This window comes from Ailuropoda melanoleuca, chromosome 1 (genome assembly GCF_002007445.2).
Source record: "Ailuropoda melanoleuca isolate Jingjing chromosome 1, ASM200744v2, whole genome shotgun sequence".
Lineage (NCBI taxonomy): Eukaryota > Metazoa > Chordata > Mammalia > Carnivora > Ursidae > Ailuropoda > Ailuropoda melanoleuca.
The window spans coordinates 107,179,016-107,206,257 of NC_048218.1; the positions used below are offsets into that span (position 1 = coordinate 107,179,016).

The 27,242-nt window shown below is 37.1% G+C and overlaps 1 protein-coding gene and 1 long non-coding RNA gene across 26 annotated transcripts in view; one reads left to right on the top strand and one right to left on the bottom strand.

Moving 5' to 3' along the window:
• Positions 1–27,242, bottom strand: part of MBNL1 (muscleblind like splicing regulator 1) — a 203,010-nt gene that overhangs the window by 91,615 nt on the left and 84,153 nt on the right. For 4 of the 25 annotated variants that reach the window (XM_034664396.1, XM_034664388.1, XM_034664392.1 and 1 more), the window contains exon 2: positions 22,599–22,718. The exons of 18 other annotated variants lie outside the window; for them this stretch is intronic. In XM_034664396.1, coding sequence (XP_034520287.1) covers positions 22,599–22,604 — 6 coding nt within the window. In that variant the 5' untranslated portion in view covers positions 22,605–22,718. Of the gene's footprint in view, positions 1–18,906; positions 19,461–22,598; positions 22,719–27,242 lie in introns of all 25 variants that reach the window. 3 more of the 25 variants (XM_034664438.1, XM_034664430.1, XM_034664413.1) reach the window with 1 other exon arrangement.
• Positions 20,033–26,003, top strand: LOC117803023. Its single transcript, XR_004626572.1, has 4 exons — positions 20,033–20,104; positions 20,323–20,386; positions 23,382–23,435; positions 24,849–26,003. It is a non-coding gene; the product is annotated as an uncharacterized LOC117803023 (long non-coding RNA).

The window sequence follows — 27,242 nt, forward strand, 5'->3', positions numbered from 1 at the left end:
TGCATCAAATAAATATGAACAATCTATTGGAGGAATGAAGAAGTAATGGAATACTAATATGATTATAAGCATAGGCCAAGGTCCTATTCAAGAAGCGTTAGGATAAAGATACTTAAAAAAAAAAAAAAGACAGAATAAGCATATCAGAAACTAGAGATAATTTAACATGTGGAAATCATTAGGGTCCTGGGCCAAGGTACCTGGTTGCCATGACAGAGCCAAAAAAAGCTACAGAAAACTTGACAAGCAGGTATTCTGGGAGAAGCTGAACACAGAGGAAAAGGCCAATGTTTTCAAGAGGCAAAAAGATTATAATTTTCTAAATCTCTCTTGGGAATATGCTCTGAGTATTACTTGGCCTTGAGTTCTATAGCAGGAGTCCGGTCTGACTGCAAATGAAGCTAAGGTAGGTACTGTAAAACAGGGATATTTTACCTAATGTCTGAACCCTCTTCTGGCTTTTTCATTTACCGTGAATCACTGAAGAATTTGCTATTTGCTATTGGATAGAAGAAGGAGCCTGGAGCACATGTGGAGCAGTCACATTCACCAACTGGTGGAGATCCCTAGAGCCACTGCTGTCTTGTACTCCACGCCTCTCAAAGCCCAGAATGGACACTCCAGGGTTCTGTAATGCTGACCCTCCGGGAATGGGTGTGAACCTGTTGGCATGCGCTGGCATTAGCTGATTGGGGCATCTCTTCTCAACTCCATATTCAGTAACCTTATATTGATAGCTTGAAATTAGTCATGGGATTACAGAACTCAGCAAACAGATCAGCAAACTGGACAGATCAAGGCGGTTCTATTTCCCCCCCAGAGAGCAGGTTGTTAAATATCTACCAGCATACCACTAGATCCAACCCATCTCGACGGTCAGAAACCAACAACACATCTCATGATAAATAATAACTAAAAAAGCTCAACAATCTGCTAGCAAGCAAATCAGTTTGGATTCCTCTTATAAATCGAATGATTTGAAATTTGCATTGTCATCTGTCCCACTCAAGTGTCTAGATCAAAATATATATGCATATATAGGTCCTGCTAATGTCAACTAAGAAAGAAGCAAAAACCATTTCTTGCTTATACATGTTTGAAGTCAAATGACAGAACAGCTAGACAAGTTTAAATTGTGTTATTCTGGGGATATAAGGTTTTAATCTCTGGGAGAACCATCAATCTTTATTCATAAGTACTTTGAGATTCAAATTGTTTTTCCTTACTTTTGAGGAATTGATCATCTTTCTATACCATATATATGCATTAGTTTAAAAAACCAGATACCTTTTATAATTTAGAGACGAACCGATGCGGATCACTCAATTCTTCTGATGGAAAGGACAGCTAAACTAGTCCTGTCTTATGCAATCCATATCACAAAAGAAGTAAAATATGTTCTATCAGTATGAGTAAAAGGAAACATGAAAAGGGAAAAAAATGTCATCACTTGGATATCTCAATTCATCTCTTCATTCCTAAGAGCAAAGGAAAAACACCTATTTATCAGGAAGAAAACTAATTGCACATGGATATTTCAAAGTCAATGAGACACATATTTTTTCAAATACCTTTTGTGGTCTTTTCTATTCTTTATTCTAATGAGTCACTTAAATCCCAAAAGGTAATTTTCAACTCTACTAGATCTCTCCTCAATCATTTGTCTTCCCACCCTCCCCCCAAAAAACAGGCACACAACAATGCTAAGCCGGTGATTGAACATTATACTTAAAATCTTCATTAACACATCTGTTTAAATGTGAATAAATGAAAAGTATCTTTAATCAAATATATCAGTAATCAAATACATTGACATATCTGCAAGCAGTGAATTAACCTGTATATGACTTAATAGTTTTTAAAAAGTTTTTAAATTCTTGTTAGTTAACACACAGTGTAATATTAGTTTCAGGTGTAGAATTTGGTGATTCATCGCTCACATACAACACCCAGTGCTCATCACAATATAAACTTGCATATGACTTTAAAGCTCCATGAATCACCATCTGTCTTTAAAGTTTAATAATTCCTCCTTTATACATATTTTGACCCTTCATGGGATGCCAGAAGCTATTCTCAATGATATGGCATATGAAGTTAAATATTCTAAGTTAACAAATTTTTTTTCCCTTAAATACGGCCTACAAAAATACTTGTTCCTTAATTTATACACATACAAACACACCTCTTTAAGAAGAAAACTAATTGAACATGGACAAGTTTTTTTTTTTTTTTTAAACTTCTCAAGTGTTTTCTGCTTCCTGGATCCTGTGGACCCCCACATTTCTAAATCCAATATGAGTTCTCTTTGTTTTTCTGCCACCATCCATACACGCCCTAACACAGGCCAACCTTATTTCTAACTCTTTGCATCTCATTGCGTCGATCATCCTATGTTATCTCGTTGAAGTTTAGATTCCCCTGATCAGTCATGTTACTCATTCAAATGTCAGTCTACAATCAGGATCCTATGGGAATTGTAACATAAAGAAGCAAGAATAAGATGGTTAAATGAGACACCATTTGAGATTCCATTTCTCTGACATTGTTTTCTACATATCCTCCCTCCTGTTCCACACCCCCCCCAAAATTAAACCACCACACATTCTCCCAGAACCTTAATTATCACATTACTAAAACAAAAGTAGTCTTTAAGTATTCCTCCCATATGGGTGCAGGGGGACTCCCCTGCTCCTACCAGACTCTCTCTTAGGGATGGGAACCTAGCACCAAAGACAGTGTGTGAAAACTACCACTGTTTATGTTTACATAACACATTATTATTTTCTATAATCCTCAAAACAGCCATTGGAAGTCATCCAAGCAGATGCCCCTGCCTTATCGTAGAGGTAAGGAAGCCAGCTTTGAGATGCGAAATGTCTGGCCAAGGGTCATATATTTAATGAATATCAATGGTCTTAACTATAATCAGGTCTGCTGAGAATTGACCACCCTCCTTCCTGTGTCACTTTTAAGGGCAGTCAATAATACAACTAATCCCAGCTACCGCCCCTGAGAACCTCTATGGGCAAAGTACTGTACTGGGCTCTCTACAATCATATTCTCCCAGCAGCCTGAAAAAATAGACAAGGCATACTTAGTAATTCGGGACTGCATGATCTCTGCTTAGAAAATGTGGAAAGTGAAGCCCCAAAGGCACAACAATAGTAAATGGTAACTGTGGCGTTAGAACCAGGTCTTCTCATTCCTTGGCTGTCTCCCTAACATAGGACTAAATGTGGGACTTTATGCATGGTAATATCACAGGGGAAATGTATGACTTTGTGTTAAAATATATTTGGGGAACTGTATGGGCACACACACATACATATGTATACACATACACATACCTCCTTTGGGTTAGACAACAAAAATAACTGTATTGTTATAGTTTTAAAAATTAAAAAGAAAATCATTTCGATAATGTTAACGTTCTGAAAAGTATAGTAACATTATTTTATTCCACATAATAATTTCAATTTTCCAGGTAGCACAGACATATGCCCTGTTAGAGGGTTCCACTTCTCCTAGAGCAGATATCACGAACAGTTGAACTTCTGATCCTTAAAAATTACAGGAAAAAAGGGAGCGGTATCTGTAGAATATCTAAAACTAGGACAACTTTTAAAGGTATCCTTCGTCAGGCAAACCCAGGTTACCACATAGTTCTCTTGACACTAGGCACATTCTAGCATTGAGCTGTTTCTTTGAAGGAGCAGATACTGGTCAAGCTATTTTATAAAGGGGTGACAGGCTGAACTCACAGTGGTTTCACGCTACAGAGGCATGACAGTGAGAAGGCCACTAATCAATCTCAGAAAAGAACAGAGTAATAAATTCTTTTGCCAGTATTTACATAGAAAAAGTATGCTGGAATACCTGCTTATTTTAGTCTGAGACTGTAAAAATTGTATCCGAGCATAATGAAACATAAACTAGGGAGACTGTTGTCTTTCTTAGCACACATTTTAATGAATCAGAAAAAGGTTTCATAAAGCTGCGAAAACAGACGCTTGTCTCATGTTCGTCACCGACCCATGCTGTTCTGCGGCACTAGATTACAGCGTGTGTCGCCAGCCAATGGAAGAAACAAAAAGATTTTCCACTTCACATCATTCTGGAGTTCTTGCTTCTTCCCATGAGAAACAAAGTGTCATGAAATTGAGGCCCAAAGCAATTTTGTATATATTTGGGGCGCGGGGAGGAAGAAGGCAGGCAGGCTCTTCTCTGTGCTGGGCAGAGCCGCAGAGTCATAATGGCCACTCCTATTACTGCTGTTCATCAATTCACTTTGGCAACAAGTGCCGTGCTAACGGGACCAGCTCCACGGGGACTCCCTCTTACTCTGAGACAACTCAAGCCAAACACACGGCAAAAACACATGACATCGTGTGCTGCTTCTCCATTCTGTGCTCTTGATTAAACTTACTAGAATGCTACAATCAGCTAGAAACAGATTAAATTATTCTTGGAAACAAAGTCACATTTAGTGGCTAATTTTTGGGTTAAATTGGCTTTGAAAAGTATATTCTTTCATAGAACAATAGGAGAATACTCATTTTCAGCATATGAGTCTAAATTTTGGCCAATAACAAATAACACAGTTCACCCAGCAGTATCACATCCTCTGCTCGCTAATGACTGCATTTTTCTAACTGGATGCTCACTGGACAATGAAAGAAAATAAAATCTGGACAAAAAGGTTAATTCTATAATCTCATAAGACTTCAGTGTTTCAAAACTTCATTATATCTTAAATAATGTACACTTAAATATTTTATGCTAAAGCTAAAAAGGAAATTTAGGCTCAATTTCCACGATTATCAGATGAAGAGTAATAAGCCAAAGTTTAAAATATTTTGCTTCCTTTTATTCAATCAATGTCAAATTATATTCACTCTGTAATTCTTATTTTAATCAAAACTTTAAATATTTATGTCCCAATTACATAATCCTTGGGATTTAAATCTGCAGAGCAAAACTAAAGGGGATATATACAAACTCATTTAATCCTCACAGCAGCACAATAAAATAGGTCATGTTATTGTCCAGTTCCTTGATGGAGTATGGGAACCAAGGGAAATTGGGCTCCGATGTCCTAGCACCAAACCCTGATGCTATTTTGTCTCTCAGACGCTTGGCCATGGATTATTGTTCTTTGTTCCGTCTTGTTTTCGTTTACGTACATACTTTCAGGTAGTTATTTGCTCATTCCTCCAGTCAATAAACATGTTCTCAGCACCTGAATAAGCGCCAGGCTCTGGAGGAGTAATGACGAATAATACACAAGGTAGGCCTCTTAGTATAATGGTCCAAGTCTGGGGAGGGCAGCAGACTTTGGATGAAATGATGAAATTCTACTGACAAAACTGCTGAAGTGATACGTAAAACCTCCTAGAGAAGCAAAGGTTTGAAGAGAGTCATTTAAAAACTCTGAATCTCACTTCCCTCAACTGTAAAGAAGGCAGAAATAACAAGTGTTAATTCTGAAGAAAATAACTGTAAAACCATGTCAACTTGATATTAACTTCTTTTACACCATATAAATATGCTTGGTTTCACTCTATAAATGATGGGCTTGGGGGCAGACATTTATTTTTCACATGGTAAAACACATAAAATTACAGTGAAGTAATTAAGACTATAAAACTTCAATTTAGGAGATTTGCTTTATAATCTTAAAGAATAAAGGGAACTTGAGTACAGAATTAAGCTATAGAAAAATCGTACATTCCTTTCATTAATCTGTATGATCTTCCGCCTGAATATATACCTGAAGTACTTGTTTTAATAGCAAAGCAACGACTGCAATGCAATCATTTAAAACATGAAAAATTTAATCCACTTATTGTTAAAAGCCTCATATTGTACAGACTGGGAAAAGACACTATGAATAAAAGCTATTGTGCATTCCTCAGTCAGCTGCCGGTCAATTACGCTTTTTATCAACAATTTTGTCTATTGTCTACATCTCTCTCATTAAATGAATCTACATCTAGGCATCTAGGTAGCAAACAAATTACTTCATTCAAATTGAGGGACTAAGTTTTCATTTTAAAAGATCCCTAGCGTTCACCCTAAGGCAGCTAAAATTTATGTTCACGCTGATTTCTCATCTTCTCCAACACTTCTCCCTATCTAGCACAGGCCAGGGGCTCTTAATTCTGAGAGGGCTAGCATGGGTGGGCTGCAGAGATCTCATAAACCCCTGAACTGGCCTGCCAGATTTCAGGGTTAAGTGCTCATATGCACTCTATTTCAGAACTTCTACCAGATTCTCAAAATGAACCATAAACTAAAAAGGTCTATCTTCTTCAGGAATTAATACAAGGAGATATAACAAGGACTAAATAAGTAAAAAGCTATGGAATTAATATTTTCCATTTGAATTCACTAGCGGCATCTACCTCTTACCCATCCACCTGTCCCATCATGCCTTCCAAACAATGCGAAGATAAGAGACAAAGCAAAATACATAGTGGCTTGGTCAATTTCTATGCACTGTTCTGTGTAAGTACCCTGGAAGCTTCCTTTTCTAGTCTCTGTTGTGATTAAGTTGGTGCCACATAACTAATTCTAGCCCAGGGACCCTGAGCTAGTTTAACCTCTGAGATGAGTAGAAGCCAATGTCTCCCCCGTCTCTCTCTGTCAGAGCTTCAGCGACCTCAGAGGTCACATGTCGGAGGAAAATGGAGCAAACTGAGATCCCAGAGTCACCGGATAAAGGAGTGCACCACTGAGTTTACGAGAGCAAGAAATAAATCTTTGCTGGAATTAGCCCCTGAAATTGGAGGACGGGGGGTGGAGGTAGTGCTTGTTATTCCTATCAGCCTATCATGACACCTTCAAACTGAAGATAAAAAAATCTATCAGTTTAAATCTGTCCGTGCATTAATTAAGGAGGAAGCTGTTTATTGCAAGTGTTATTTCTATATTTTTATAAATTACGCATTACAAGATAGACTCAAACTAGTTTATTTAGTAGCATACCACATAATCCAAAAAGTTTATGACCATGCACCTCCCTAATAAATAAGGATAAAACCTAGCTTAATATCCAAATCAAAACAGATATGCGTCCATGTAGTCAACCAGGCAACAGCAGAGAGCATTCACACAACGGTGTCAGCCGCTTAGACGCAGAGCTAGGGGTGACCGTCTTGCTACATCCCAGAGGACTTAAACCAGTAAACAATTACAGTAGGAACCGGTGTGGGGTGCTAGGAGGACATCTCCCACACACGGGAATAAAAGGATCAAGGGAGGGTCCCCAAAGGAACTGTCACTGGTATTGAGTCTAGAAGGAGAGGTAGTAGTTAATTAAGAAAAGAAGGGTGGCAAAGATTTTTCATGAGAAAGTACAAATGTGAGACAGTGAGATGTGTGTAAAAAAAAAACTGCAGGGAGGCTGGAGAGGAGAGTCGAAACTAATGGGTGTTTCAGGATAGCTCTGAAGAGGTGGGCCAGGGCAAAATGGCGCTTCAATTTAAAATTCCAGTGTAATTAAAGGAACTTCTCATGCTTTCCTGGGCGCTTCCAGGAGACAATAAGATGTTTGTGCAACTGCATGATAGTCATGATCAATCAGTGCTTGAAAAGATTTTGGATAATAATACAAAAAGATGAATATATGAAAATTGTCATTAACCACATTTTATTCATTTAGATATATCATCTCAACCTTCAATTTTTCCTTCTTCACTTATCTTGAAGAGAAAGAAAATAAAATAGTTTCAGGAGGAATTATAATCAAGTGGCTTACATTATAAACTTTACAGCTTTACATAATTTAGAAATTTAAAGATATAATATTTTACTTTCAGTATAATACTGAGTCTAAAATCATGAGAATGGCAACCAGTTCATAATCTCTCTGTGACTATGGAGCTCTACTTAAAAAAAAAAAAAAGGATCAGTGATCATTTATGTAAGAGGTAAAGAAAGTGGATTAGTAGTAACCATAAAACAAACAGTAACATACTATAAACAGAAACATATTTACTCTATTTTTGCTAAATGGGAGGCAGAGACAATCTTTCATTTTTTGCTTCTGCTTAGAATTATTTTTGCTAAGAAAGAATCAAAAAACATAATTTGACTATTCTAATTAAGGGATTTATGCCTAGAGTGTGGATCAGACCAAAGTTAAAGACATAAACCTAATCTTATTTGGTTGATATAAATAGTGGTATAAACCACAGCACTTAGGCAAACATTTGCTTTGCAAATTTTTGTCTTTTCATAATTGTTTTTTAGTCAAATGTTTCCACTTTCTACAATAAAGTTTGGTTAAAAATTTCATCTGGCTTTGGAAGTATCCACTTGAGCTCTAAGTTACATTTTGTTATACTATAACTTTCTTAACCAGGAAAAAAGAAAGTTTGCTACAATAACCTGCCCCATTCATTTAAAATTGAGAATCTGTCTTAGACACAGATTTTGAGATTCACAAAGATAGCTAATTATAGCCTTCAGCCTTGTACTTTGATGGACAGGCCAGGTTGCAAGACCTTTCCCCTGACAGCACTGGCTTGCGGGGTTCCTGAAATCCATGAGGGGATCATATGGAAAGGGATCACAGTAAACAATGTATATACATGCGTGAAACATGTTTCCACCCCCACAAAATGTACAGTCAAGGTGAGAAGTTAAACTAATGGATTTAAAAAGCAAGGACAAAAAAGTGTAAACATAAGGCAGTGAGCTGCCCACACAGCAAACAAGACGGAAGTAAAGGTACAGAGGAGGGCCTTCTTCAATCTGACTCTCAGGAAGTGTTTGGTTCATCTTGCTTCCTAAATTCAGCCTCTCTACCCACNTCCCCCTTTTTTTTTTTTTTTTTGACCCGTTCTCCACGTCTCAGACATATGGGGCCCTCCATTACTCTACTTTAAGGAATCTTTTATTCTTTTCTTCTCCACTGGACTCCCGTACCTTCCGTTGTGGAAAAAAACCACATTTCCATTGGAGCAACACCTCTAGCCTTCTACAACAATCCTCTCCACTGCTGAGTTCTCTAGCTGACACCCACTCTTCTCTTCTTTTTGTTACTGATTTCTTTACAGAGCTGTCTAAACTTGTTGAGTCCTCATCATATCTTCCAACTTACCAGTGACTCATCTTCTTGGAATCTGTTTCTTGCTGAGGAGTCTACCTCCTACCTCCTCCCTTTCAATTCTACTCAAAGTGCTCTCTCAAAGGTTACTGCTGTCCTTTTCACTGCCGGTCAATGTCCTTTTCTCATTTCTTGTCCTATCTGTAGCATTTGCGCCATTAACTACTTCCTTCTTTCCTCTTTGGCCTTTCTTGTTCCCTGCCACTTTCTTCGACTTCTCTCCTTTCCGGCTACTGATGAGACAGAGATGAACTAAGATTTGTCGCTGCAACCCTTCTCCCCCGCCCCCATCCATTGTCTCTCTGAATATAACACGGCACTACCCTGTGACACAGAGCTATCAGTGCTAAGGGAGTGGCTTTCAGATGCTTTCTCTGTAAATTCAACTACCCAATCATATCAGTGATCTACTCCCTGCTTACTCTCTCTCTAAAGAAAGAGAACACATCAATTCTAACACCTGTATTTCTTACATTGGCAAAATGCAATGCCCCATCCCTGATCACCCAAACTATAAACCTCAAGGTCATTCTCAGCTAACTTCCCTAGCTTTCCTGTTGAGAAATGAGGGATAAAACAATAGCGGAGTACAAAACATTTACTGTGCACACTTTTAAAGTACGATTTTTTTTTTCAAAGCATCACACCAATTTTCCTGAAATATCTTTGAGTGGGCTATATGATTTTATTGTTCAAGACGGACTACTATGAAGTGGGAACCAAATAATTTCCTATTATTAGGATGACTAATAGATTAGTCAGAAATGATATTCAGCTTTTCTAGTTCAGTAAATGCCTCCAGGCTTTGTAGCAATAGTAAAAACTTTCTACAGGAAAACTCAGATGAAATCAAAAGCTAGTGTTTTGATAAGCTGTTCATTCAGAAGTGCAAGTTTCCATTCGATTTCATTTCTTTTTCTACTTCTTTTTTATCTTTTCATTTCTTAATATGCCATAGATATTATGTTACATTAAGCGATTCACTTAAAAAATAATAAGTTTCCAGTTGTTCTGCTCACTCAAGAAAGCCACTAGTGTTTGCATTTTTCTTAAATATTGTTTATATGCTTTTCAAACTATGAAACAAGACACTGTAGGTAACACAAGTCAAAAACTAGCTCTATATATTAGTACCAAGATAAATAAATGCAACAGCTAGCAATAATTACATAGTAAGCCCTGAAGAACTGTTATTCAAGTATTTTCAAATGTCTACAGTGTGTGTTTACATAAGTACTCTACTTAGCACAAGGGATACATTCCAGGGGAATGAGCCCCATGAGAGGGCATGATAGCCAGTACTTGGGCTGATGTGAGCTTGCTTCACTGTCCGCAAAGCCTCTTCATTTCTCTTCGAATTCCCACCTCAGTTTATTTCTGCAACCCCCGTTTCTGTTCCCAGGCTGTGGTAAGGTTTATTATGCTCTCCATAATGTCCCAAGACTTCCAAAAAGCCTCAATTCTATATTAATATTTAACTTGTTTCCTCAAACCTTTTCTCCAGCAGTTAAAAACCTGCCATGATAGTATCAAGCACGGTGCTTTTTTTATACAGCAGACATCCAATATACTTTTGGGTGTTCCTGCTGCTGGCTGAAAGTTTAAAACTATGTAGTGTGTGGTGCTCCTTTAATAACAATTGCCATAAAATCCAAATGAAAATAGGGATGGAACACACACTAAATTCTTCGAAACCCCTATAATTTTCTTAATCCATTTCTATTTATTTTATTTAGAATGCGATTACATGGATCAATATTTATTTTTAGAATAGTACTAACTGCACTTTTGCTTAGGGTTTGTGTTTTCTCATCTACTGATTCCCCAAAGCTCTATAAATGGAGGGTAATTCAACCTACAAAAACAGTATCTTGTAACCTAGAAAGTTCTCATCCTACTGTAACAACTGGCTGTTGCCACAGGAGAAAATGAGGAATTTCACTCAATTTCTCTCAGTTCCTTGTAATATTTTAAAATAACTATTTTTCCTAAAAATAATAAATAAGAAGAATGTGTTACTACTAAACTTATCCATTCATTCATCCACTCACTCTTTAATTTTCACCAACACACACTCATTTATTCAATAAATACACATTGGCTTATCCAGCTGTTTGAGGAAATAATATACTTTGTTGATATCGCAAATTCTACATTCTCTAGTGTTGAAAATACATTTTCTCCTTAGGGGAAGGTGCTTGTTTTCCATACCTTTTCTTTCTTCCCATTACATGCATTTTCTCTCTTGGAAAATTCTTTGGACCAACAGAAATTGTTTCATAATTTTAGAATAAATTTTAAATATGACCTTGGCTTTTACAATTTATGGCTTATCTTGAAGGAAAAGAAGAGTCTGGACTCTCCCCCACACCCAACACCACTATTCTTTCAAACAGGTTAAAATTTATACCAGCAATGATATTATAAAAACAATAATTCTACTTCCAATTTTAGTGTTCCCGAGAGTGATACACAGTGTGTCATCAGTGGGCAGGATTCTGGGAAAAGGCTTACTTTTCAGAGTTTACTTTTAAACTTGGATTTACAGTGCTTTTCAGATACATGAATTATTTCACAAACAAGATGAAGCAGAGTTTACAAAAGGTGCTGTGCTGTGCATTATCTCCATTAGATTCCATTCCATCCAGGGAGGCAAACTGACGGGTATGCTTCCAAGGACATGTGATACAAAGTAACATGGTGATTAAATGCGGACCTATCCCAGGAAACTCACTAACCGAGTCAAAGTCCAGTGCTCTGTCCACAGCCTTCTTACATGACTTTTACTCTTCTTTGTCGTAAAGCTCTTGACTCCATCAAAAGTGCCACAAACATTACAAACCTTAAGTAGAAACTGACCCGATTACATAAGAATTGGTGGATTTGAGTGACAGGTAGAAAATGGCCCATTTGAAGTCTTAAACATGAAATCTAACTTTAAAATATCTTTCAAATGGAAAAGTACAACTTAAAAGTAATTAAAAGATAACAGTTACTCAATTTGAGGTGCTATTAATAAAAATAAAGTGTCAATTCAATCAGTATTTTTCAAGTAATTTACTTTCAATCTGTTACTTTTCAACCCACTAAAGACATTAAAAAACAATTTCGGTTCTCCAATGCACCTAAAATCAAACTTTCCTCTAGTTGAGATGTTCTGTTTAAAGGGCTCTATTTCCACAAAATCTTACTATGGTATAGTGAGGTACTCCTTTGTTATACGGGAGTTCATTAAATGTTTGTTTGCGAATATATCAACACAATGTCAAAATGAAAATTACATAAAAGAAAGTATAAACTCAATCCCTCAATCCTGGACTTTGAAAGTACAATACAGATGTTAAAATAATTTTAGTTAGGGTATTTGGTGTGGGGTCTAAGACAGTGTTACCACAACTATTGTGATCATTTGTACACAAGAGGTTTCCAGATAGGAAATCAAGAATGGTGACAATGACCAAACACCACTTTCTTTAGAGCTTTTCCCTCTTCGCGCTAACCCTTTCATTTCCAGTGACAAAATTCTCCTCGAGGAGAGACTGAGCTGTTTTGATTTGGACCACTGGCTCTCATGTTTTTTAAAAAGGGTAAAACAACAGATTAAAACTGCTAAGAACATATCCGGGGCAAGGTTTGGAAGGAGAAAAACTGGTACTCAGTTATCTCGGTTATTTCATGTGTACGGGACTTCACCAGGAGTTTAACTTTTGCTAGTTAGTACATCCTGCTTCAATAACATCTCTAACGTACTACCAATTAAAACTCATATGACGAATGGCTGCAAACTAAAATCAGGCACTGGGAAATAACAGGAGAGAAGAGCAAAGCACTGCTAGGGTGTTTCCACACGCAAATAGTACGCTCGACGCTCTAGAACTCAGGGACACAACGCCATAAAAGCAAATGATTAGAAAGGCTTATAGGGAGTTAATATGCAATTCCTGTTCTGGTGTGAATCTTTTATGGTAAAAGGAAAAGCCTGTGTGTGCGCCTTTCCATCTCTACACGTGTTTGTTTGTAGAGAGAGAGAGCGGGAAGACAGCAAGAGGGAGGGGCCAAGTTTACAGTCACACCGGAAAAGAAAAACACAGGAAGACCCCAGTCTCTACAAAAGAAGGTATATATGTTAGTGGTGATTTTGCCACTTTGGACTCAATCTTTGGTTTACCCTCACATCGATGCGTATTTTGCAAAGCAAAAATTTTTACATGTGCAATGACTTAGCACGTGATTTAAGAGTTTGCTCTTGAAATACTAGGGAAAGTTCCATATTCTCTTAACATTATAGAAGCACTACTGTAACATATGGTCCTTTTCAAATTAAGGAGACACAAATGTTCGCAGAAACATTTGGAGTGATTTTAACTCCCGGTTGAAGTTTTCTCAACGGCCGTCCCTCAGGAGGCCGCACGTGGTACCCTGGCCCTGACTGCAAGGAGCCCATGCGTCTGCCGAATACTGTGCCAAGTAACAGCGAGACCTGCTCGGATCACCTAAAAACACCTTTATGGCAATTTAAGTATCACCAAAAAGGGTTAGGTTTAACACTAAGCATAGTTAATTTTCTTTGTTCTTTTTAGTGTGTTTTAGGTTTTTATTTTTATTTTTATTTATTTTTATTTTTTTTAAAGATTTTATTTATTTATTTGACAGAGATAGAGACAGCCAGCGAGAGAGGGAACACAAGCAGGGGGAGTGGGAGAGGAAGAAGCAGGCTCATAGCAGAAGAGCCTGATGTGGGGCTCGATCCCATAACGCTGGGATCACGCCCTGAGCCGAAGGCAGACGCTTAACCGCTGTGCCACCCAGTCGCCCCGTGTTTTAGGTTTTTAATACAGACTTTGATGGAAAGATGTTTTCATCTTATTATTTGAGGGAATACATACCAGAAGAGGAACAAAATTTGTAATTAAAAAGCCTCGATGTTTTACAAGTCATCTCCCACAAATATTCAGCTTTTAGAATTGCACTCTGACTTTCCACATCATCTGCACAAGCTCTTCATTATGTCCATGTATTACAAATTACAACTTCACAATATTACATATTTAAAACCATATTTTGATGGCTTCTTTACGTAAGGCTATATGTATATCAAAGATGTATTTACAGATACATTTTCCCTCAAGTCTCTGGCACCAAAACTGAGTTTTTAAAGCTAGAAATAGATTTTTAACTGTATGAAAAGCTAATGTAAATGCATTCCAATAGATTTTGATTCTTTAAAGTCTTTTCTCTAAAGTCTTGAAAAGTTTTAAAAACTCGGAGTACTTTATTCCTACATTCATTAATCATGCTACACTGACAGCTTCAATTCTGCCAGGTCCCTAAACCAGTCATCACAAAGACTGTGTACATTCAGCTTCCTGGTCCACCACCAGGATCTGCCTCAACCCTTCCCTCTGTCCCTGAGGGAGCTCCAGGCACCCTACACTTCCTGCACTGCAGCCCTGCTTTCCAATCCCTTTGGTGGCCATGATATCCTTAACTGAGTTCTTTTACTTGTCAAGCACGCACCAAGCGCCCACTGTTTCCCAGGCCCTATGTAAAACACTGCAAACAATTAGAATGAATGTCTCTTGACTTTAGGAAGTCGAGAATCTAGGAAGGAAAGTCCCTCGTCTGACTAGCATTCAAGGCGAACCCTTGACACTCAGCTTAGCCCAGGTTAACTCACTCTCCCCAGAACTACAGCCCCAGCTGCTGGTCTGGGTTCTGCTTCAAAAAAGAAAGAATACAAGAATGATAATCCTACCACCTGCTTAACCAGGACGATTCTCTTCATCTGGTGACACTGATGCCAGTCCTTGACATCACCTCAGGTTGACAGAAGTTCACCTACCTTCTGGATGGTACAACCACTCCGTATTTGGGTCAGTTCTGATCTTTGATGCCTTTTTCCCCTTTCTCCTCTGGCCTGCCACTGAGGTAAAATGTCTTTGACAGGGAGAGCATACAGATTCTGGGAGAATGGAAGGACATCTAATCACCAAGATCCTATCCATATCTAACACTGCATGGGTTTCTGATTTTCACAAACCACGCATTTCATTCTGTGAACATACTTTATTTTTAAATATTTACATCTCTATCAACTATTGTCGGAGGTGCTCTTTAATTTCTATCATTTACTGTCCACAATAATGCAATACAAGAGATACTATTATTAGCTTCACATAGAAATGAAGAACTGTAAAGGGGTATGTAATTTACCTAATATCACACAGTTTGTATGTGGCAGGGCTGAAATTCCAATCCTTGGAAGCTTTACCTCTAGAGTTGTCTCTAAACCACTGAACTATTATGCTACTTTCCCCATCAGCATACACGGCATCAAGATTTATGCCTCATAAAAGGGTATGAGTACATATGAGAAATAGTATCAGAGTTCAGAGACAGCATGAGTTTTTGCTTCATGGTTCCTGTTGTTGCTGTTATGTATGGAAAACATGTATGTGTCCCTGTTTCATTTGGTTTTCCTGTCAGACTTGGGTCTGAATTCTGACTCAATCACTTTCTAGTTGTGTGACCTTGGGAAAAATCACATAATAACATCAACAATTTTTTGGCTATTTTCTATATGCTAGCCACTGCAGTAAGTGCTTGGCATACGTTGTCTCATTAAATTAAATTAGATTAAATCTTCATAAAAACTCTGACAAGGAGATGATATTCTTCATATTTTCAGCATGTGAGACTACAAACTGAGAGAGTCAAAGAGACAGAGAGTGAACAGTATTCTAGATCAGGTTGGACGGAAGCTCAGGCAGAAGTATCTTGATGGCACTATGCCATGAAAAGGTTAGGACTGGATTTGGGAACTAGTACTCGTGGCCGGGGTAACAACTAATTAGGACCTCTGCTCATTGTCCACCAGTCCAGACACTTCTCATTCTCTCCAAGAAAGGACAGGAATACACGGGAAAGAGTAAACAGTGTGAACTGAGAGGTACCAGTCTTATGAGTTCAGTGATGGCAGAAATAAATACTCAGGGATCATTATGACGGGGATTAAGAACCTTATTTTGAGAACTAGCCTAAGACTTCTAAGACTTTCAGTGAACAAGTACTTCATATTTTTTTTCTGAAATAAGTGTTATAAATTCCTATCCCAAAAGCACTCCAGCTATTTTTCAAATCGAACTTCCTAAAAAGAGCATTCAGAGTTTACATTCTTAGTTTTTCTCTTAAGTCCATATCGGGTCCTGAGTCCATCTTGGGCATCATTCAAGGGGAGTGGATTACAATTATACCTCCCAAAAAATTCACGTTAAAGGAGAGTGGGCCTGGCCCTATTAAATGATGATAGGTATCCAGTCAAGTCAGGGAGAATTTGGATTTTGAAGTAATAATTCTAAGCCAGGCAACCAGAAAACACTTAATAAATATATCAAATTATTTCACATACATATAATTATTGTAGCACCGAGAATGTGCACTCTTTCCACTTTCATGATATCATAAATAAAACAGCTATCTTTAAAGATGCAAGCTGAGGGATTTTTCAACTTTGGAAACAATGGAAATCAATTGAAATTCTTTTGCTTAGAAACAGAAAATGAACTGCCTATATATACATGTAGGTGTAAGCTTCTCAATTTTAAGAATTTAAATTCTCAGAAACTTGTCAAACCTACACGATCATTAACTAAAATAAACGGCATGCCGGAAGTTCAATACTCCCTTCAAACAAAAATATTTATTGATTCTTCTGCTGTACTTTTCAAAATCCTCATATAAGGAAAGCCACTCTAAACAAGGCAGAAATAAAAGGGCAAATCTAAAGGCCTCAATCGGGCTACATTGCAGAAGTGAGCCCATGTTTATCAGCCACGATCAGACGCACTTGCAGAAAATCACTTTAATTCCTAGAATCTATTCACTGCCCTGCAGACACTGGAAAGACGGCCGTTCAAACGGACTGCAACTTTCGGAAAGAGCATCGCACAGAGGCAAGTGTCCCGGATTAGAATCCAGTGATTTGCATTCTGGTCTTGGCTCTGGGCTTAAAAACTGTGAATTAGCAGTCCTCTGTTTCCTTATCTGCAAAAGGGTCATTCTATTATTTACTCAATAGATTTTTCTATTCAAGTAGTGGCTGACAGCTTCATGGCACCAATATTTTATATCATGCACCTTTTCTGTACATCCTAAAAAAGAAATCACTGAAGTCTAAATATTACCGTACTGAGTCCAGCTTATGTGAAGTTACTTTGCCCCTTCAACATTAAACACAGTGGATACCACTAATTCATTGTGTTCTGTTAAGAATATTTTAAGTAACTTTAAAGTTTTAAAATAATTTCGTAAATGACTACAATAACATCAATCTATCACTCTATCTTAATATTTGATTATATTAAGTATATGATTAACATAATAATCTATAACATAGTATAATATGATAATTATATATATTGTTTCAATTCTTGTCCTAGAGCAATATAAGAATTCTAAATAAACAGAAAAAGGAAAAGGCACTTCATAAGCCAACCTGCGAATAATACAAACTCCTGGCTTGAGACTGTGCCTTACATTTTCAAAAACTGTAAACTCATTATAAATGGTAAGAATTAAAACATTACAGTTTTCCTTTTCTGTTTTTACATATGAAATCAATTACCCAATTTAACGCACTAGAAAGACTTCAAAACATTCCATTTACTTATACTCTTGAGGTCTAGAGGAAATAAAATTGGGGTATTTTCAAGTGTAAAGAAAATACTTTGTTGCACATCTTTTAGTTTTAAAAATAAGCATCTGCAATAAGCACTATCAAAGAGAAGTCTGATTCTTCATTTTGTACAGATATTAGTAAACGGTCTTCTTTTTTCATTTTTCAAACCTCAGTTACATATTTAGTTACTGAAATGAAGGAGTTTCAGTGTGACAGCTAATAGCCTGGATTCCAACTGCAGGGAATCAATGAACAGATTGAGTCCATATGGAAAAGAAAACAAAGGAGAAAAAAGACATGAATGGAGAGCAAGGCCACGGAAGATCTCACGCTAGAAGAGCTCTTAACCTCCCTTCACAGATCAGTGCTTACGCATGGAGGCAGGGTAAAGAATAAAGGGTTATAAATAATGCTGAAGAGATGATTTGTGTTGTTCACTCCGAGATGCTGATGATCTCTCGCCCCCACCCCCGCACACACACACTTCATCCAGGTTATTTACACGCATACGGAGTGATTTTTTTTTCCCCAAAAAAATTAGGGGCGGGGAATAATTCCCTTTTAAAAAACCAAAAATAAAGCCCTAAAAGAAAAAAATACTGCTACATTTAGAATGCTAAGCAGTGATTTTTGACAAAGGACAACAACGTACCGTTGCACTACCAGTACGATCTGAGCAGCTCTTCCCATTCCTTCTGAGTTAATTATGGCTTTAGAAATTTGAGATTAAAGAATTTGAGGGTATAATAACTGAATGTTTCTGGTTTTGAACATAAACAGGTAAATAAAGTACAGGCTTTTGGAAACATAAATAACTTCTATTTTATTTCTGTCTTTAACTGTTTCTATTCTTGAGATTTCTCTTACAGGATACACAAGGCAGATCGTGAAGGAGAAAAGAAGTGCTTCATAAATTCCAATCCAAAGAATGGAAAAAATATTTTAAAAAATCTATTCAATGCCAAGTTTAATATAAATAAAACAGGTTTTATTTTATTTTACTCCTAACAGAGATGTTTTAGTAAGTAGTTACCCAATCTAACAGTCCACATTAAATCCATGGCTATAGGTTTCTAGCTTCTAGAACAGCTTCCTGGAGAAGTCAGAGTCTTACCTTTACATATCTTCTGCAGACGTTTCTTGGTGCTCTGAAAAGTCCTGAGGTCTATGTCAAACGGCCATTCTCTTGCTCCCAGAGTCTTAGGGGCTTGGAGAAATCCCAACACCTGCTGCTACCACTGAGTGCTGAGGCTAGAAAAGCTTTAGGGTTTTGACAGCAGGATCACTGAGCCACAGCCAAAGCTTGGGAAGCCTTAACAACTGAAAGCAAGTGTAGAGGGCAACGTGGTACCCAGCACGGGCTCAATCGTAGCAGCAGGGGGAGGAATATTCCCGCCCTCACAAGGGTATAGAGGCAGCCATCGGGGAACCCAGGCTCTGTCAATGGACAGGGCAGAGGAAGTGGAGACATGACCACACAGCACGAGGCCCTGGGGGAACGGAACAACTAGCACAGAGCTCAGGTAGCGCTTGAAAAGAATCACCCAAATTCCCCGACAGAACACAAGAAGCAATGGCGAAATGCAACGAAATACATGGAGACAGGCCATTCTAGCATCCCACGAGAGAGCCAAAAACACAGTTGAGGGGGGATATGGAGCTCTAGTTCTAGAAAGAAAAGTAAGGAAGACACATTACAGTATGCCTACTGTATTTGAGCTTAAAAATCTAACACGTGACATAAAAATGCCTAAATCCTGTCATTATCACATTCATGTTAAGGAAATTTACAAATATATAAAACCACAGGGTGCTAATTCACAAGGCAACAGAAATTAGAAGGCAAAGTTGTCCATTATTGGAGGAGAAAATGTAATATAAGTGTTAAACTGAGCTGATTTTTAACTTGAGATATCACGAAAATTGCTTTTTAAATAAGAACAACGAATGCTTTAACAAATACATCACTTTCTATTCTGATCAGATTAGGAAGACTGAGGAATTCAATGAGATAAGAGAAAAAGAATATGAAGAAAAAGAAGCAAGTGGACAAAGAGCATTCAGAAATTAAAAAATGAAGACACAGAAGAAAAGGGAAGAAGAAAAGAGGAAGACAGGAAAATGTGACTAACATACTAGATGTTAACGCACAGTCAGATAAACCTCTAAGACTCTTGAAACTGGACTTCGCAATACTCTGCTGTCCATAGAGCTCCTTCTAGCTTGTTAACCACTGTTCACAGCTCTTCAACGACTCACAAGCCCTCAGGAACTCATCAGGAGGAGCCCACTGAATATCAAATATCCAGCAGGTACAACAGACGGACCCTCAGGCAATTTTGCTTTAAGGAGCTGGGCAAAATTAAGTCAGAAAGGAAATATAAACTCTGACAGACTCTAATAATTCCTAATATGTGCCAAAAGAAAAATAATCAGGTTTACTTGGGAACTATCTTTTTGTTTTGTTTTGTTTTGTTTTTCAAGACTAGGGACAAACTAAACATGAGTGCTATCTTAATGCTTGTTTCAGAATTAAATGAGAAGAAAATCTGCTGGTTGATGGCAACTCTACGTGCGCAATTCTTGACTTCAAGGTATTTGCTTACATATGTTTTTAAATCCAAGTTACCTAAAATATTAATAATAATCTTTTACTTGGTACCAAAAGGCTGAAATCGGCTTATGTTAGGACAGGCTGATTTCCATCCCTCACCATATAGATCTGGTATTACAGGCATACAGTTAATAACCTGCACAATCAAAGCAGTTCTTGTTGGGCAAATTAACTTATGTCCCATGAGTCCCTAAGGGTCCACCACTTTTATAATAGTAAGTACCTTACTAATACTTACATAATAGTAAGTACCACCCAGGCAGCTAGTACTTTAAATGTGAGAGAACTGAGAAATGATAAGGTAAAGGGGTGATGAATCTGAATTTCCCTTGAAAAATACTTTTATTGTATAAACAATACCTAAGTTTAGATGTTGGTTTGAACTAAAGCTTGATATTTTAAAACACAATCATTTCAATATGATAGGTTTGGATAAGGAAAGACTGAGTGAGCCCCTATGGTAGAAACCAAATGGAAGTGGACTTAAAAAAAATTAATAGTCTGACTTTGAATAAAATATAAAAACACAATCACAGTTTGTTTTTCTGACCTATGCTGTCAATCCCACTCATGAACATCAGTTTCAACAATCAAACCAACAAAAACTAAAACAAACAAAAAACTGTGAGAGTACCCAAAAAGTGAGGAAGTGTCACCAAATAGGACATAGCAGCACCTATGCATTTATAGAGCTCTTTAGAGTACATGCTGTGTCAGGATTATTTTCAGCGGAAATAGAAAAATCGTCACTGGTTTTTTAAATATATATATTCTATCACTACTGAAGTATCTTACTAAAGTAATAAGACCAGACAATCTAAATTTGTGTTTCACTGTTGTTAAGCATCACAGGGGAGACATGTCTGACAAATGTGCAAACAATTGTATCCCTGTACTTAGTCAGCCTGGAAACATGGCAGGTGCTCAATAACTATACATTGGCTGAATGGTGGTACCGCATGTGAAAAGGCATTCCTCAAAAAGTGTGCGTGTGTGTATGTGTGTACAGGGATGGGGGGGCTGTGGTTAAATAAATTTCTTAAAAGTTAATTTAAATTTAAAATTTAAAAGTTAAAATTTAAAAGTTAAATTTCTTAAAAGTTCAACAGCTATCTTCCTGCTTTTTGTCAGAGCCTATATTTATAATGCTACCGTAAATTCCTAAACTTAATTGTCTACCTTTTTTATGCAATATTTATTAAACATAGATTCTAGGAAAATTTAGTCTGCACCTTTATGGAAAACTTATTATATCTGTATCTTCCAATCTTTTAATGAAAGACACAGGTGAACTATTAATCGGCATATGTTCATGTATGTTCTAAGTTATAAGAGGGAAGNTTTAGTCTGCACCTTTATGGAAAACTTATTATATCTGTATCTTCCAATCTTTTAATGAAAGACACAGGTGAACTATTAATCGGCATATGTTCATGTGTGTTCTAAGTTATAAGAGGGAAGATATATATATATATATGTATTTTAAGTCATATGCGAGGCTTTGTCTAAATGGGAAAATAAAATTTTAGAGAAAAACTGAGATAGTTCATTTGAATTACTCATTTTTACTGACAGAGAAACTTGCTCAAGGAAACTACCTTGTATTCTTATATAAATACATTAGCAATGTCAAAGACCCATCCTGTGTAACTATCTGACTAATATATCCAATATCTTACTAATTTGCTTACATAATTATCTTAAATTGAAAAGAATATTCCTGGCAAGAACTATGCATACTAAATAGTTTCTTAAGTTAAAATTCTATACTCTATTGCTGTTTAAAAAAGGAGGTGTTCATTTAGATTTGAAAGGAGGAAAAATTGCTTTCATACACTAAAAAGTCATTTTTTTTAGATCATTGTGCATCAAATGAAGAACAAGAGCAAACATTACATAGTGGAAATTACAATGGAAACTTTGTCCCATATACTGAGATATCTAATGAACTTCAGGATTAGTACCTTCAAGTAGTAAAGCTGGGAATACATATGAACTTCATTTATGGAATATATGTAAGATCACAGATCAGGTCACAAATGTGAAAACTACAATTCCCCTCTAAGACAACATTCTGATGTTCAGATTATCAGAGGCCATTTTCCAATGGGTGTCATGTCGGTCCTTGAGAGATCAGCCCTTCCCAAAAGATACCTTTGTGAACTGGCTCCCCATTTGCCTTATTCACTCACCAGCATCCATTAGCCAACTCCATGCTTTATCTTCAATAGATAAGATACAGCTTCTTCTTGCCATGGTGCCATGAAAAGGTTCCAGAAGGTTCCCCTTAAACAACATTTCCTGAGTGACTGCTGCAGCACCAAGAGTAAAGGATATGCCAGGTCAGCCACTTTTCCTTCCCACCAGTATTAGCAGCAGCAGCAGCAGCAGAAGCTGGAGCAGACCGTTTAGACCCAACTCCTTGCAGGACGCTAGCCAAAGCACTCTTGTTTACTCTACACCTAGACAGAGTTTGCCCGTATGTTTGCACCTTTCCCAGAGTGTCAAAACAGGTGTTTTCCCGTGATCATGCTTAAAATCTGCTCCCCAAACAAGGTGATAAATATACTGCTACTATGAAATTCTAAGTTTCTAATTCTATGGAAAACATGTTCTTAAAGGTTTACTTTATCATAAGGAAGGCTTGATGAATCCTTTTAAGAATTCATTTGCCCTCCTCACTCCTAGTAAGAAGGATGATTGCCCTAAAATTTCCTGTTAATGAAAGAAAGGACATTACCATATAAAATAAATGCTGTCATGCAATATTGGTCACTTCTTTCCTAATGTTCTATCGGCCTTCCTGAAATAGAGTCACTTTTTGCAAACACTGTTTTCATAATCTTTACAACACTCGCAACAGATGGGGAAATATCAGGTCTTATGATTTTTATTTTACAGAAGGAACAATGACTCCTTTGCTATTATATTTTATTCCCATTTTGATGTTATTGATGAGTTGCTTTTCCTTCCAGTACTGTTCAACTTAATGAGTGGCTAGAATATGGCCGTACCACAGAGGAGGGCAGGTAATTAACAAAGCATTTTCTTTACTTAACTGATTTATCCAGAGTTAAATCCTATAGATATAAACAGTATCTAGAGATTTTTAAAAATGCAAATAGCTCAAAAAATGTAAATAGCTCAACCAGGGATAAGTATAATACAGATTACTATTTTCCTAATAAGCAAATCCTATTTACTTATTAGAGAATAACCATAAAGAGTCATAAATACCAGAACACAGAAACATGGTTCCCTGCATAGCAGAGAACGCCAATTCTCATTAGCAAAATGGAAACCCTACATGCACAGAAGCTTAGTATGTAATGTTTCTTGTATATTAATACTTTCCATGTTCCCTTCATCATCAAAGTAGTAACAGGAACAATCACTAACACTTACTGAACGCTCACCAAGTGCCAGGCACTGTTCTCAGTGCTTTAAATGTGTTATCCCATTTAATCTTCATAGCAACTACAGATCAGATATTATTACTGCCTCATTTTGCAAATGAGGATACTGAGGTTCAGTCAGGTTCCATCCCACGTTCAAAGTCACAAAGCTCGCAACTGACATGGACCCAGGTTGTCCAGTTTGGAACTGGGGCTCTTAAACATTTTGCTAAAACTGCCACGTTAGTTTTGGTTTTCATTGCTTTGTGTATTGCATGTATACCTTTAACAAGATAGACATTAGAAAATGTTCACATAAAATTTAGATTTAATAATAGCTAACATGTATACGGTACATATCGTGTGCCACGAAAATTCCATAAGGTTCACAACACCCCAACAGGGCAGATAAGCTATTTAGTGGGGTACATCTAGGGGTACGTCAGAGAAATCAGGGCATAGAGTGTCAAGGCTGTTGCCAAAGGTCATACAGCTACTAAGGAGCGAGTGTAAACTTTGGATCCAGAGAAGGCTGTTGCCAAAGGTCATACAGCTACTAAGGAGCGAGTGTAAACTTTGGATCCAGAGAAAGGCAGTTCCTGAAGTTATGGTTTTATGCCTACACCTATCCTCCACTGCCTCTTGCAAGCTGATGGCATGTTACACTTAAAGAAAGGGAGTAGGAAACGTCAGGTCTAGGAGGAACCCTACTGGGAAGAGGATCTGCTATTCCTGTCTCTTCAAAAATTTAATGTGCATAAAGTACGTTCATTTATATGACACACAAGTCTACATCCATTTCTCTTAATGATGTTTACTAACTTAAGGAATTAAATGTTTCATGGGATTCTCAGATTTTAACAAAGTCAAGGACAATTTCAGTTTTCACATTTTTTTTTCGAGTATATCGTTTCTTTAGAAGCACTAACAGGGTGGTAGGTAACATTACCAGCACAGTGCTGGTCATCCTGTTGGGGGATTACCATTGCTAGCAGCCATACTTCTATTTCATCCCCATCATTTAATTATACATTTAATTATGTACAGGACCAAGACAATAACTGTGAGATCAGAGGAACCTTTAGAAATCTGAGGATCATCCCTCGAGAGATGGGCTGAAACAACCTTGGACCAGGACACCTCTTTGAATATTCAGCAGCTGAAATGACCTTCTTTGAATTATTGCTTGAGGACACAAAGCCACCTGGGTGATCTCAGCTCAAATCAAGCACCTACGGCCGCAAATATAAGACTGAAAAACCAATGAGGAATCCTGAAACCAACTTATCTCTTTAATTTGGCAGCAAGCCTAACTCTCTGGACTAAGTATGGCTAGCTTCAGCTTTTTTGGCTTTAACCTAATATAAATTAGCACAAGAAACCAGGAAAACTTCAGAGAGAAAATACAGTTATGGTGAAGGCATCTACCCTCTCCGAATTTAGCCACAAGCTGTAAGACATGCAGCCATTTGGTGGCATTTAGCAAGAAGAAATTTAGGTGCCCATGTGGTACATCTTGGTGATGCATTCGAGCCTATTTACTCTCGATTATTTTTAAAATCAAGACTTTCCAACGAAGGAAGATGACAATTCTTTACCCAATTTCGAGACAATTATCTTCTCTGCAGAATTCCCTGAGTGGTGGCATTATACATTGTACCCACATAAGCTTGATTCACTCTTTGGCTGACAACAAGATTTAAATTTATCTGTCTTCGATGTTAACACTAAATTAACACAAAAGTTATTCAAAAGTTCTTTAAAAAACACATTCTGACATCTTTTTGGTGAGAAAAACAAAGTAACCTCATAGGCTTTTACATAAGACAGATCTAACAAGTGATTTCTATGACCTTGGCACTACTAAGTGATACGCTAGGAACATCAGGACTCATTTATGCAATCATCTGAATATAAATATATATATGGGTATATATATTTTTTCTGATGGTTCAAGTTATGTACTGCAGCTACAATTATTATTTCTTGCTGATGTTAACGACAGTGCAATTAAAAACATAGAAATACAAGTTTGGGTCATTTTAAGACTACTTTCAGAAAGATATCAAACAACAGAAGTCATATTTGTAGATGAATACATTAGCTGCTTCTTATTCATCAACTCTTTGATGTATATACTCTCTTTTATTTAATTCCTTGAACTTGCCTTTATCTGGAAAGAAACATATTAATAAGCACTAACTCTAGGCTATACTTAGGTCAAAACAGGTAAGGTTGCAGTGAGCTACCCACGTTCTTTTGAAACTAAACAACGCATTATTACCAATCCTTAACTAATACCAAGTCAGTCAAGTATTAACTGGTGACCTAAAAGTGAAAAGCTCTAATTGTGCATTACAAATTCCTGAGTCATTTTGTCCTCACAACTTTATGCTTTAAATAAACCTAAATGCTAGCTAAAGAAAATCTACAAGCAACTCAGTATGACTTAGTGTTTCCAAACCAGGAAAAGGAAGGACTTTCAGTGTTCGAGATAACGTTTGTTTTCTGTAGTCTGGAAAATAAACATTTCCTACGCAGTTAAGCAGTTAAACCCAGGGACTGTGTGTATGTGTGTGTGTGTGTGTGTGTGTGTGTGTGTGTGTAAAGTGCCTGTGTTTGTGTGGGTAAGGGTAGAGAGAAGGAAAGAGAAAAAGAGATTTTTTTTTTAGTAGTACTTAGTGTTCATGTAACACCAAATTTTGTGCTGGAGTTAGAATTTATCTAAGTTATGTGCACATGAGCCATGAAAGAATAGCAATTTGTCAATAAAATCAACAGGAAATGCTTACCTGATCATATATATTGCATTTCTACTAATTCAATGATACAGAATGATATATTACATATAGTTACATAAAATAATAGAAGTCTTGGGTCTCTAAATTGGATTGATTTGTTACCTTTATTTCAAATATACATAAACCATTTTCTGCATTTAAATAATATTAGCTCTTTCTCCTCAGAGGAATAAGCAGATTTTGTCCTGATATCATGCTTATATAACACTAAAGATATCTACTTTATTTTGATACATTTTATGCAATTTATTGTTTACTGGAGTTACTAAGCAATGGCAAGAGAAGTAATCCTTTTGTATTCGTCAAGTATGGATACATATGTAACCTATCAAATAACAGTTTAAGTTGTCAAGGCATGAGTAAGAGCTTCTCCTCAACCATCCGTCTTCCCATGTGTTAGTTGGAAATGTATCATACAAGCCTCTATTCCAAGTCTGGGCACAAGATTATAAATTAAAAGGACAAATACCACCTCCACGTCAGGCATACGACTATGTCTACTAGTTGAGTTAATCCTCACTGCACGACTTTGAGGCAGGTATATTACTGTTCCCATTTGACAGATGAGAACATTCAGAGAGGTTGGAAAATCTGTCCAGCAAAATCAGAATGCCCCTAATACCTTGGGCAGAAACTAGAA